The 14,190-nt window shown below is 41.1% G+C and overlaps 2 protein-coding genes across 4 annotated transcripts in view; one reads left to right on the top strand and one right to left on the bottom strand.

The window, feature by feature from the left end:
- LOC138031474 (TNF receptor-associated factor 2-like) overlaps positions 1-14,190 on the bottom strand; it is a 527,459-nt gene that overhangs the window by 390,515 nt on the left and 122,754 nt on the right. The gene's annotated exons all lie outside the window — the stretch shown is intronic.
- Positions 1-14,190, top strand: part of LOC138031406 (E3 ubiquitin-protein ligase rnf213-alpha-like) — a 105,440-nt gene that overhangs the window by 51,988 nt on the left and 39,262 nt on the right. For all 3 annotated transcript variants that reach the window (XM_068879116.1, XM_068879105.1, XM_068879109.1), the window contains 15 exons: positions 595-710; positions 1,085-1,279; positions 1,672-1,915; positions 2,282-2,517; positions 3,055-3,137; positions 3,213-3,346; positions 3,421-3,516; positions 5,470-5,940; positions 6,188-6,363; positions 7,049-7,271; positions 11,659-12,020; positions 12,420-12,578; positions 12,773-12,938; positions 13,441-13,514; positions 13,713-13,851. In XM_068879116.1, coding sequence (XP_068735217.1) covers positions 595-710; positions 1,085-1,279; positions 1,672-1,915; positions 2,282-2,517; positions 3,055-3,137; positions 3,213-3,346; positions 3,421-3,516; positions 5,470-5,940; positions 6,188-6,363; positions 7,049-7,271; positions 11,659-12,020; positions 12,420-12,578; positions 12,773-12,938; positions 13,441-13,514; positions 13,713-13,851 — 2,874 coding nt within the window. The remainder of the gene's footprint in view (positions 1-594; positions 711-1,084; positions 1,280-1,671; positions 1,916-2,281; positions 2,518-3,054; positions 3,138-3,212; positions 3,347-3,420; positions 3,517-5,469; positions 5,941-6,187; positions 6,364-7,048; positions 7,272-11,658; positions 12,021-12,419; positions 12,579-12,772; positions 12,939-13,440; positions 13,515-13,712; positions 13,852-14,190) is intronic.

Here is a 14,190-nt window from a genome sequence, read left to right as displayed (position 1 = left end):
AAATAGCAAGCGACTCCTCGTTGGACGAACGTAATAGGCCATTTTCGAAGTAGTGATAGTAGATAGTAGTGAGGCAGTGAGGACAAAAACAATAGAAACACGTTGGACTGAATCTGTCCTTGGTCTTTGTCCTCAGAACCTCTCTTTCAAGCTGAATTTTAATATATCGAAAAAGGCCTATTGACAACTCGTTTTTAAAAGCTACCTGGCTTGGTGCCTTAAATTTAATGAGCATTCCATTGAAATTTGCCGACTCGCTTAACTTTAATAGAGTTGGGAAAGGTACTGTTGTCAAGGAATTTTTGGTTGTGACTCGCTAAGCGACCTGAAAAACCGCTCGAGAAAACACGGCCAATAGTAGAGCTACAGTTGTTCATTACAATTGTATCGTGACCCTGGTTGCACGTGTTAATTCCAGTGTAGAAAAATCTTTTATTGAATTCATGAATTTACAGGTTGGACTTAACGCGCGTAATTTACGCTAGTAAAAACTACGCGTGTAACTTTTTCATTGAAATGACCCGACCCCAAAGCATGGATTGGCCTACATGGTTGCCTACACGGTCTGATACTGGACTTACATTTTTTCGCTAGGATTTCTCGATGCGGTCATTAAAAGGAAAAGAAGCCTCTGCCATAGAAGACGAAGTTGATGCAGATGAAGAAAAAGACTTACGGCCATTTCAGTTGCGAGCACATTGGGAAAAAAGGTGATTAAATATGTGATAAAAGAGTCTCGAACTCGGGAATATTTTTATTACAGCCGTGTGATAAGACGGCCATGTTGGTGTGCTAAAACAATAGAAAAATGTAGGTCAAGTTTTCCATAATGTAAATAGAGTCAAATTCCCAAAAGACTTTTTCGCTATTGTTCTTTCCACCAACATGGCCGCCGTGACGTCATGTGCAATCAGAGAAGGTCTGTTTTGCGTGTATTAGGGTTTTGTCGCTTTTTCCTGTTGCCGTTAACATTTGAACTCGTAATTTAGTTTACCCAGTCCTCTCTTAATTTTAACGATAATGTACTTTTGTCGAATATTTATGATTGTAGTTGACATTTTTTTTTCCGTTTTTTTTCCCACAGTCCTCACCCCTACATCTTTTTCAATCCGGACCACATAACCCTTACGTTTTTGGGATTTCGAGTTGACCAAGATGGGAATCTCTTAGATCCTCAAACTGAGGAAGTCATAAAAGAACGCCTAATGTCAAGGCACCTGCGCACAGGACTTCATGTGCAAAGAGTGGACTTCAACAATGATTTTGAATCTTATTCCAAGTAAGTTTTGTCTTTCAAAGATCAACGGACGTCATACCGTTTAGACAGAGGGATGGATTATAAGCCTTTCCGCCTATGAGGGTACCAAAACCATTTATGTTAGCTAGTTAAAGACGAAACTATAGCTGATAATTATTATTATTATTATCATCATTATTATCATTATTATCGTAATGTGAAGGAAGGAAGGAACGGGAAGGAAGGAAGGAGTGAGTGATTGAGTGGTAGTAGGACCCACATTACAGTCCACTGACTGAATTACAGGTGCTGGTCAGACGATTCATATGCATGTATGTATACATAACTCTAGCATGTACTTGTACTTGTATAAACATAGCTTTACCTTCCGCTGGTATGAATGCGTTTTACAAAGTAATTGTTCTTTGTTTCAGAGCTGACATGATTCAACGCTTGTGTTCCGTCATGGGGATTGACTGGGGACACGACCCTGATGAATCTTATGAGCTAACAGGCGACAATGTTAAAAAGATTCTAGCAATTTACATGAGATTCAGATGCGGAATCCCAGTCGTAATCATGGGTGAAACAGGATGTGGAAAAACTCGTCTCATTCGTTACTTGTGCGGTCTGCAAACTGGGGGTGACAGAGGTCGAAAAAATTTGCTGTTGATGAAGGTATAATCGCACTTTACACATCTGCCCAGCAGATGTAATGAAAAAACAGCACTTCATTACAATATGTCCCGAAGACCATGCGGGGAAGAGTTCGGTGGAAAATTCACTGTAAATGGTGCATTAATTGGCAGTCTTTCAACTTTTTGAATCAATGTGCACTGGACACTGTAATTTTTAGAATGGATTGGGTTTCTCAAATGAAACCATGTACACAGATTCGTTTTCCTGTTCCATGGATACCATGTGTATCAACTGAAGAAATTAAAAACAGCATGCCATTTAGGATAATGTCTTTTTAATCGAAGCTGATTAATTAATTAATTAATAATTCAAATAACGATATCGGTCTCTATTGTTCCTCTACAGATTCACGGTGGTACAACCTTCAAAGACATAGAAAGAAACGTTGTCCATGCAGAGGCTATGGCTGCTAAAAACGCTCAACATAACATCGATACCGTGTTATTTTTTGACGAGGCGAACACAACTGACGCTTTGGGAATGATCAAAGAAATAATAGTGGACCAAAGATGTAACGGTCGTCCGTTGAGTCTTGAGTGTGGTCGCCTAAAATTCATCGTGGCCTGCAATCCTTACCGAAGGTGCGTTTATTATACATATTTTCCGTTCAACGGTGCAACTTTCCTTCAAAATAGAAAGCTACTGAGACATAGGGGAATTGTTATGGCGTTGACATCCGCGGTCGGAATAAAGTTTTGTGTCTGTTTGTAGTCTCTTGTGCCTTGTATTTGGCTTGGGTTGTTTTTTGGACTGTCCATTACTTCCACCCTTCCCCACCCTGCCCAAAAAAATTAAATTAAATTAATTAAAATACAAAATCAATTTCTTGTTTACTCCTAGAATCTCTTTCTAGTGCAAGAAACCTTGGTAGCGAAGTCTATACGAGTATAAGTCATGCATTGAATGCAAGATTCACTTGCACTTGTGTAATCAACCTTCCGGCCCTTTGACTTGCACTGAAATGGATTACTATTATGTACATATCAACCATTTCTTTGAGCCAAGTAGACCATAAGAAAGAATCAAATTGGCGATCCTTGAACGGCACTCAAATCTATAAAAGTTATAATATTAATGGCTGCTTCGTAGACTAGCAAACCACACCCACTCTCTTTCAGACATACTGCAGAAATGATACGGAAACTGGAGTCGGCAGGATTAGGATATCAAGTCAGAACCGATGAAACAACAGAACGCTTTGGTAAATATTCTGTTATTAAGGAATGATGTTTCCCTTGCTAGTGAATTTTCACTCTTGGGTTTTTTTTCCCAATAGGAAAGATTCCCTTGCGCCATTTGGTTTATCGTGTACATGCTCTTCCCGACAGTATGCAAAGCCTTGTTTGGGATTTTGGAACCTTACAGCCAGACGTGGAAGAGCGCTACATACGTCGAATTGTCGGGAGATATGTAAGAAAGACAAAAGTATTAGTCGATTCAAACAATGAAGTTTTCGGGTTTAATCAAATGTTTCAAATGTTTAGGTGCTACTCGAGAGACGTCTTCCAGGGGATGAAAAGTTGGTGCTTACGATATCAAGAGTGTTGTCAGCTTCGCAGGAGTTCATGAGGAACAAAACGGTATTTTAATTTATTTACTATTCCTATAAATTCACCTAAGATTTTTGTGATGTAATCGTTATATTACTTTGGATGGAAGAGCTCTTCCCTTTAATCATACATTCTTTTACCCCGCAAATGATAAGACAGGGACTAGCTGGCCTCTAATTCCAACGCCATTAGGCTGGAGATGCTCGATCGCATACACGAGGACCATCAAGGTGTTACGAAATAGGCGCTTTGGTGGCCAGGTCGTAGTCGTCAAATAGAAGATCTAAGTGAAACAGTGCTGCAAGTGCACTGAATGGAGAATTACCCAAAAAAAAAACCCATGATCCCAAGTGTAATCCGGAACAGACTGTGGCAAGTGATCGGCACTGTCATTTATTATGTTAAGAAACGCCCTTATCTGAGCGTGGTGTACTATTTCTCGACGTTCATCGAGGTCAATTACTTGTCATCCTTCTCCTCGTCCGAAACGATACGCGCTCTCAAATCTGTTTGCCAGACATGGTATACCGGAAGTGGTACGCTCGGACAACGGGCCCCAGTACGACTCAGCCGAGGTTGCTAATTTCGCCAAAGACTGGGAATTTAAACACGTTACCAGCAGCTCCCTCGATGGGGAAGCTGAAAGAGCTGTTCAAACAGCGAAGAACCTGCTACAGAGGGAAGATGACCCTGCGAAAGCCCTGCTTTGCATACCGATCCACACCCTTTCAGGGTGGAAAGAGCTCAGCCGAGTTACTCTTTGGCCACCAGATCCGATGCACCCTTCCTTGCCTTCCAGATTCTCTCCAACCGAGCTGGCCAGGAATAGAGGATTGGAAGCGGGAGGAAAGCGAAAGGAAGATGAAGTAAAAGCACTATTATGCTGCACGGCACGGAGTCAAGGAGCTACACCCACTCCAGCCAGTTGATCACGTGTGGACCCAAGGTGTAAACAAGCCAGCCACGGTCAGGGTCCAGCAGCCAAATCCTTCGCGCTCTTACACTGTAGAGGCTTCAGGCGGCATTTTGCAGAGAAACCGGTCGGCACTTCTGCCTTATTTCCAACAGCCCACGTCAACATAGAACAATCACCTTGAGGACGATATCAGCAACCCAGAAGGGGAGCCAGCCGTGTCAGAGCCAGAAAGACTCGAAAGCCCGAAAGATACCGCTGTACGCACCAGATCTGGTCGGTTCATAAGACCTCCCAAGAGATTTGATTTGTAGACCGTGACATCCAAGAGACAATGTTATTCAACATGTTTTCTTTTGTTGTTATTATTTGTTAGTTTATTTGTTTTTTTTTGTTTCGTTGTTTTCCCGATAAGGCATTTTTTCATTGACAGTTTTTAATTGGAGGGGAAGACGTGATGTTCATCCTAAACTGGTGACGCTTATGTACAATGAAATACATACTTAGTTGACCCCTCCCCATAGAGGCTTTTCAGGGCCAATGATACACAGTCAACGAGACGACGAAGTAACAACAACAACAACTGTTAAGAATCCCAACTGACCGGGGGCAAACCAGTTGGCTATTTACAAGTGCACCTGGGAAGTTGAACCAGGGACTAACAGGAAAAAATTCAGAGAGTGGTCAGAGCGGGTCTTGGACCCGGGATCTCCGGATCTCAAGGCAAGCGCCCTAACCATTGGGCCACAATTCAATGCCCTCTTATGAAGGGGGAATCGGAGAATAAATATATGTTGACTTGACTTACAACATGGCTCGCGTTGTCACTTCAGTCTTAAGCTAACGTACATGTGACTCTGTCATACTCATGCGCAGTGAGACATATGATTGCCCAGGTTTAACTCAGTGTGACGCAGTCATAACTAGTTGCATCCTACTTTAAGTAACGTAAAATACATTTGCAAAGAAATTCAATCACTCACAAGCCCGACAAAGACGGTGTTCGGCCGTATATCGGAAAGGTACCCAATTGTGACAATGTGATACGAATCACCTTTTTCTGTTCGTAGGATGAATGTAGCTTTGTGAGTTTAAGAGATGTAAAACGAGCCATGGAGGTTATGGTGTGGTTTTATCAGCGTTACGAACAATTTGCTCGCTTACGCGAAGAAGAAAACGAGGGAAATGTCGAAGAAAGTGAAAGCGAAAATGATGAAGAAAGTGAAGATGATGAAGAAAGTGAAGATGATGAAAAGAGTGAAGATGATGAAGAGAGTAAAGGTGATGACGAGGAGCAGAAAGCTGAACGACTGTCTGAGGACGCTGCCTCTATGAAGGTGGAATACGACACTTCTGAACCGTTTTCCTTTCATCTCCAAGAAGGGATAAAAGATGGAGACAAACGCAAAGATGGCGGACGAGCAACCAGTGAAGATACGTTAACGAAGAAAGCTGAATGGTTGTATGACACAATTTTGCAAAAGGAACAAGACGATGGTGAAATTGATGAAGAAGAAGATGGCGTTTTCGATTCTCTTAAGGTAGGAAATTTGTCACCAAGTGTGGTACGTTTTGTAAACATGTATCGCGTAGGCCTCTCGTTGCTGGAAATGTTAATTTGAAAGCACTGTTTTCTCATGTCAGGTTGTTTTTCCTTAGGGAAAAAACGTTGCCATTCAGAATGGATGTAAAGCAAAACAGTTTTTTCAGGTGTCCAGACTATAATGATACAGCATGCAACGTGTAAATAAGAAATTATTCTTGCCATTCCATGTTCATTTTCGTTAGGGAGCACTAACTGATGAAATCGATCCAGTCACATGGGCACTTATCCTTGCCCTCGGAGTTTGTTACCAAGCGAGGCTTCAGCAAAGAGATGAATACCGCGAGGAAGTGGCAAAAGCGTTCAGGCGTCCTTGCTTGCTTCCCGGTGGAGCCGAGAGAATAGAACAAGAGATATCCCGGTTAGTCTATGAATAAAGTGAATAAGAACTGTAACGAGTCAAGGCCCTTTTAATGATGGATCAGTGACAGCATGTCTCATAATTTCCCTATATTAGTCAATGATGTTTAGTGTATACCACACAAGCTAGTGAATAGTGCTTTCCGCGCATTCTGATTGGCTAGCTCAGAAGTGAATAACAAGTACTATTCACCTTTGAGCAAACGAAGAAAAACGCTTCGGTTACCTAGGAGCAAATTTTATCGATAGACGAGGCTGATTATTCAACTTGTGTGGTCTATACTAAAACAATTATTTACCTCAGTGTCGGTAAATGTGGTGGGTTTTTGCTTCCACTTTAAATACTTGTTTATTATAGAAAATGATTTGAATCCAGGAGTTACATACCTCGATGGGATTTGATCGTCCGGGAGTCCTGAGGACCATCTTCAACATCCTCACGACCAATCACGACATTACTTTTCCTACTACCAATGACAACACAGACCAGAGCATCGCCACTTTTGTTTGAATTTCCAACCTTCACTTGACTGTGAGAATGACTTATCCGCTCAGTTTGTTGAAACGTCAATCACTGCCAACAGTCCTTCTCTCAGGACTCCTTTCACCAGGATAATCAAATTCCATCGAGGTAATTGTTAAATATGTTGTATTGACACTTTGAATTGATAATGTGTTTGTTTAAGTTGCCAGCAAGCTGTAATGCGTGGGCTTAAGATTGGACAGAACATCGCTCGCAACGCAGCCCTTAGTGAAAACGTGTTCATGATGGTGGTGTGCATTGAGCTCCAGATTCCACTTTTTGTGGTTGGTAAACCGGGCAGTTCAAAGTCTCTGGCAAAGGCTGTTGTGGCTGATAACATGCAAGGAGATAAATCACCATCTCAACTTTTTAAAACGTTTAAACAGGTTTGTGGTTATAATGAAAATAAATTAGTTACAGAAATGAAACACATGCGAGTCATCGTGTGTAGTACCCTGGATTCCAGAGGTTTTTTCTCTCTTAGAGCGACGGAATAGCGAGTTGCGAAGCAGCGAGAAAAACCTCTGGTACAAGCCGTTGAGAACCTCACTTCCATGCCCCGTTTGATTGATATCGAAAAAACTCAGCAAGTTTCTACGTGACTTAACCTACCAATAAGCATATTTGGTTCCCACGGTACAATGGTCTTATTTACTTCGATGTCAAATTCAAAATTTCAATGTTCCATATAAAACTTCGATGTCAAATACGAAAATAAATCCGAAATTTGGATGTCAAATTCCGAAGTTGAATTTTGGCGGACATATACAAAAGACAAAAAAATGTAGAACCCACTGAATGTTTTGTGTCCTCAAAACTTCTATTTCCGAAACTTTGCAGCGTTTCGATTATGGCCACAGTGGGCACGAGAGATCAGGTTGACAGCGTTGAACTACGTTCTGTTGCTAAACTAATCAGAGTACTCTTTAGAACTGACAAGTTGCTGGAACTAATCGAATTGCTTGGGCCAAAATCTGACTCTTGGAATATAAAACGGCATCCCATTCGACCGGCCTTCTCAAAGAAGTCAACGGCCTGTACCAGTAGTTTTTCCTCGCCTATTCCGTCGCTCTGAGAGCGAAAAACCTCTGGCAGCCAGGGTACCTGTGTAGAGGAGCAACCCCATGTAGATATTAGAGAGTTTAAGAAACAAAGACGGCTACGGTAACGACAACGTCAAAAAGGAGTAATATTATTGGTTAAAAGGAAACAAAATGATCGTGCTGCACGTGCGGCACCAATTTTGGAAAAATTTTCTCCCTTACTCGTCAAAACTACTACGTGAAATGACCAAATTTAAGTTTTTGACGAAAACGTGGACAAACTACAGTGAATCTTTCAGTCTCACTCTTGACTTCAAATCCGTCCGTACCAACCCAGTTGTAGGACATTTCGCCCATATTGTATGATATAAACCATTCTCGTCACCAGAGCCTCGGGTCGACCCAAGGCTCTGGGAAACTCTCTGAAGGAGAATATGCGCCGTAGGGTTTTTATAGCCAAAAAATTGGCTATTTGAACCTTACGGTGCCCGCTCACTCCTCGCGCTAACATGAATGCGCCAATTAGAGACGCTTTTGATTGTTCTTCACGAAAACCAATGAGAAGACACTTTGTTTCAGGGTTCCCCAGAGTTCTTCTCTCCCTCAGTCAAGAGAAGAGGTCTGGGGTTGAGATTGGATATAAACACGATAGACTAATCATGAAATACCTAGAAAAGCTCAAACTTATATTTTAAAGTGACGTTTTCGTCGCTGTAGCCGTCGTGGTTTCATAAACTCCCTATTGAGCACCGGAAGACGTATTGCCGTTAAGAATCACTCTTTTTTTTTATTCAGTTGCTGCCCACTGTGAAGGATTTAACAAATAGAGACCTCGAAACCCTGGCGGTGATTAGGGCTTAGTGTTAGGGTTAGCGGTCAAAGGGATTGAAATTGAAAGTCCCTCATATAACAGTTTAATATCGGTCAGTAACTAACTTTCACAAAAAGGCAAGTGCAGAGTTCGGGCTAAGTGTTTCACTGAGAGTTGTGGGTCTCCCAGGTGTTTTGGTGAACAACGGAACATGGCTAATTTGAACTGGGAAGCAGGGGAACAAATACAAAATATCTTAGGGAACATATTAGGGATCAAAAAGCTGGGAACAAGTTTGGAAGTAATATCGGGAACAAGTGAACACTAGCAAAATTTTAACGGGAACAAGGGAACAACGACCCCCCTGGGAGGCCCTCAGAGTTTTCCATTTCTAAGCTTTTTTGCTACAGCTGTTTGTGTCGATTGCAAGCCGCGGACTAAAAACCGAAACGAAAGATAGCTCGGAGATCCCTGTTCAACTCTGGTTGTTTCCTTTTGATTCTTCTTTAACTTTACGATTGAAATGCGTAGGCTCCCTGTCGAGGATGTATTTTTGTTCCCAGAAACTGACTAGCTTGTCTTATCCAAGTGTTCATTTACCACAGAAAGATTTGGTTTTATCAACGGAGTTGATAATGTAAATTGGCCACCGTACAGAGATTCTAAAAGCTGACGTTTCGAGCGTTAGCCCTTCGTCAGAGCGAATCGAGGAATTATGGGTTACGTGTAATTTTTATAGTAGAGTAGGAGCTACGCTATTGGTGGTAACATGGCAACTTGAAAAATAGCCTATTAGTTAAATGAAAAGCGTTCGTTAATACCGTGTGGATTAAGGGTGCCAATTTGGAAGATGAATTTTTGTTCCAGATTCTTGCGGCTTTCTGTCGTACCTAGATGTAGGGAAAGGCCGCAGATAACCATGTGTTTTTTGGAGTTGTTAGGGAGATTAAAATGACGAGCGACTGGCTTAGATGCACCCTTGTCATTCTTCTCAACATCGCGAAGGTGTTCGCGGAATCGGTCACCTAGTCGTCTACCTGTCTCGCCATTATATAATTTAGTGCATAACGTACAGGTTATGCAATAGATGACATTTGCGGAGGTACATGTGAAACGATCGGTGATCTTAACAGATCGCTTAGGTCCCGATATCCTGCTAGTGTTAACAATGAAAAGACAAGTTTTGCTCGTTAGTTTTGAGCGCGCCTCTAACTAAAAAGTTGCCTACGTTTTTGTCGCGTTTGAATGAAATAAGTGGAGGTTGCGAAAAACTTCTACTAGTATCGGGATCATTTTGGAGTAATTTAAAATTAGTAAGAATGATACTTTTGACTGCGTGATTATGAGGATGGAAAGTGAGGGTGAATGGAATTCTGTCATTCTTATCTTTTTGTGACGTTTGATGACTGTCGATCAAATTGTTGGGCGCGGTGATGGCCCGCTTTGACCACAGAGACAGGATAGCCACGTTTTTCGAAGAACTGGCACATTTCCTCTGATTTTCTGGAAAAATCGGAGTCATCGCTACATAGACGTCGAAGTGTAAGAAATTGAGAATAAGGAATGGAGTTCTTAACATGTGATGGATGTGACGGTGAATACAACAAATAACTGTGAGAATCTGTAGGTTTGTAGTGCACACTGGTACGTAGCACGTTGCCACTAATAGAAACTTTGATATCTAGGAAAGCCAATGAAGTTTCCGAAATCTCCCAGGTATATTTCAGAGCCGGATGAAGAGAATTGACGGAGGTTATAAATTGATTGAAATCTTCTCTGCTGGATGAAATAGCGCTGATGCAATCGTCGATGTAGCGGCTGTAGAGGTCAGGTTTGGGGCAGTTGAACTGATTAAAAAATTGGTGTTCAACATATCCTACAAAAAGATTGGCATAGCTAGGTCCCATTCTTGTGTCCATCGCTACACCATTAATTTGTTTGTAATAGTTGCCGGCGAATGAAAAACAATTAAGCGTTAAAACTAGTTCGGCAAGGCGGAGGAGCATTTCCGAGCTTGGTTCTCTGACAGTGCGTTGATCGAAAAAGTGTTTAAGTACTACAGAAAGAGGCTGCTTGCAGTGCTCACAGAGCCTCTACTCTAATGTCCTCGCCGTTTCTCCGATGTAGTGTTTTTTGCACTAATAGCATTTAATATAATATTACCCCCGTAACCTTAGCGCTACTAGTTGTGTCTTTAGGGTGGACAGAAATTTCTTCTTTGGATTGTCAATGGCCTATATAGTTCGTATAACCATGAGCGCCTAAAGCCTCTTACACACGCTGCCGTTTTTTGTCTTTGTCGCTCTCAGCGGATACCAATTGATCAACCCGATTCAACTAGGTACTTGTACCTGATCGTTTGTGAGTAATATGGTGCTTTGATTGAAAGTTCAACTGAATCGTGATCCGCGTAGGTTGCTACATAGACTGTAGTCTTAATGCCACCATCCTACTTGCATGCAAGTATCTAGGAAGGATAGTCGTCCCCTCTTGCATTTCCCTGGTAAACTGTATAAAGTGATTAATGTTGTTGTGATGTTCAGTAAACTCATCCACACAATTTGGGTGCATCAAGGCAAAGGGCAATATTCTTCTAAAGGAAACAGCCAGAGTTGAACAGGGATCATGGATACGATCTCCCAGCGGTCTTCAATCGCCTTTTGTCACATAATCCGAAAGGATCCCGCTTTCACAAATTAAAACGTGCTGATGAAACACCTGAGATCGAAGCGAAAGCTCCTGGGTGTATTTATTTGCGTGTTTTCCGAAGAAAGGAATTACAGTCTGTAGATTTGTACCTGAGAAAAATGAATTTTGCTACTAAGAAACGAAAGATATGATGAGTAAGATCAATAAACTAGTAAGGCAAATCATAAATAACGAAGAAACTGAGCAGGATATGGTTCACTTTACGAATAGATTCAGCTAGTTTCCTACCAATGCAGCCCACAATCAACCGCTGAAGGAATAATGGCAACATTCGAGCAATGCAGCAAGCTTCAGGAACGCAAGAACGCTGAAACAAACCAATTTGCATCAGTTGTGGTACTCGATGAAGTCGGATTGGCAGAGGACTCCCCAAAAATGCCCTTGAAGACTTTGCATCCACTTTTGGAAGATAGTGTGGACAAGGATGACGATATTATTGAAACTGATGACCGTTTTCCTCGCCTTGCTTTCATCGGCCTGTCCAATTGGGCACTGGACCCAGCAAAGATGAATCGGGGAATAATGCTCTGTCGCAACGAACCAACTGATAATGAGCTTGAGAAAACCGCCAGGTAATTTACATGTGTCAAACATGAAATGGCGATCAGTTACTAGTTTGATCAGACCTGTTGTTCTAAAAAATCACATGGTAGAGTTTATCCGACCTGTGGATTGCTTTTTCCACTGCATGGATAAGTCACTATCAAAATAATAATCATCATTAATATCTCGATCATCATCAATACGGTGGTCAATACGGTCAATACGAAGGTGGCTAAAACCGGTTTCCACAATTTGGAGGGAGTGTCTACAACACTGTTTCGCGTAACGGCAATGTTATGGTACAATGGTACAGTTTTGTCTCTTCGCGCGATAAATTTTATGGACTGACTTATTCAAGTCATTTTAGGAAATAAAGTGACCTTTAAAGTTTTCGTATTGCTAACAATTTGCCTCTCTTCTTATATTAGAGGAATATGTGGCGCTAACCAAGAAATCTTGCTAAGAGTGGAACATCTGATTATGCCGTTAGTTTCTGCCTATGCTGACCTTTACAAGCAACAGAAAAATTTAAAAAGACTCCAAAAAGGAATGAAAGATGAATTCTTCGGCTTAAGGGACTTTTACAGGTGAGACCTCGATTTGGGTTCATGAGGAACGGTGCATACTAAGCAGGATTTACTTCTTATTCTTTTTAGATAACAAGCATATTTAAAGTTTATTTCGAGATATTCTTGACAAAGGAAATTTTTGGATGGTGCTCCGTGAAATTAACAGTGGTTAATTAAATTGACTTCGATTTTTTTTTTACTTTCCTGTGAAGTCTTGTTAAGATGGTGTTCCACATTTCAAAGGAGCAGAAACGTGATCCAGACTGGGAGGAGCTTGGACACGCAATCAGGCGAAATTTTGGTGGCTTGCTTGAAAAAGACTTTAATCCTGTAAATATCATCATGACACACCTTGGTTTTCCACCCGACTATTTGCAGGTTAGAATATTAGAATTTTAGTGACTTTGTGTTACTTTCCTGAAATCACAATTTAGTAAAGTTTTTCAGGACAACTATTATGCTGTTATTCCAATACACTTTTTTTTTTTACAAGAACTTTTTTAATAAGAACGTTGAGGCTGAGATTAACTAAAATTTTAAGAACGTATTAAGAACATTCCTCAGGCTGTTGATATTCATTCAATACTTCAGTTTTGAAGAATTGGCACGACATCTTGCACGTACCATCAGAGGAAGTCGTGCAAGTATGTAACAAGCAACAAGCAGCAAGCAAGCACTTTCATAGGTTTCCTGGTCACGTCCGCATTGATTTATTGAAATACTGGATCACGTAAACTTAAGAACATCTTAAGAACGTTTTCAGCCTCAGCTCCAAAATTAGACTTTCTTATAAAATTGAGTGTACTTGCTTAATCGGAGTTTCCAAAAATTAGAAAGAACAATCAACGTGTATGTGTGCCTGTGTTTTATTGCGTGCCAGAATGAAGAAGATCATCTCAACCTTGACTGTCTGGACCTTATTCGGGCAAGCCTTGATCGCGGAAGCACCATGGGGTAAGTTATATATTTTTATCACTGGTGAAATGTTCAGCATCTTAATTGTGGCCTTGATCAAAGGATCGAACCTTTCCGCTCAAAATAAAATTTACCAGCTCTCGTCATTCTTTTGCTACGTCGTTTTTGTCTTTGAAAGCTATTCTCTGAGCCCCGAATATCTTTACACTCAAAATAAATTTTAAAATACAATTTTAGGCAGGGACGCTACCTCCTTATCCTGTCGGAGAACTTTGCTGCCCTGCCAAGAGTTAAACAGCTTTTGTTGGAACAAGACTCAGAGGAGCCGTATGTTATCTTTGGCAGCAGTTTTCCTAAGGACCAGTTGTTTACTCAGGTAAACGTCTTTGTTTTAAAATTCCAATTTCTTGGTTTATGACACAGTGAATTGTAATTCTGTGGTTAGTATTGAAACAAGGAATTATCATAATTATCATAGTAAAAGTAATGTTGAGGTTTGTAAAGACTGGCCAATACAGGACGCTTTTATATTTTAAGGGTCCAGGCCTCTTATTTTGGGGCCTGCGCAGACGCCTTAGCAATATAAATGGCGGACTTTTATTGTATAAGATTGTCGGTGCTGAAATTGAATGGTGCATTTACTATCTACTTTACTGCGCAGCACATCAGGTGGTCTAGTAGTACTTTATACTCAGTTAAGGATAGTTACCGGGTA

The sequence above is a fragment of the Montipora capricornis genome, chromosome 2, assembly GCF_036669925.1.
Source record: "Montipora capricornis isolate CH-2021 chromosome 2, ASM3666992v2, whole genome shotgun sequence".
Lineage (NCBI taxonomy): Eukaryota > Metazoa > Cnidaria > Anthozoa > Scleractinia > Acroporidae > Montipora > Montipora capricornis.
The sequence above is the reverse complement of the archived record's forward strand: the minus strand, read 5'-3'. Positions and strand labels throughout refer to the sequence as shown.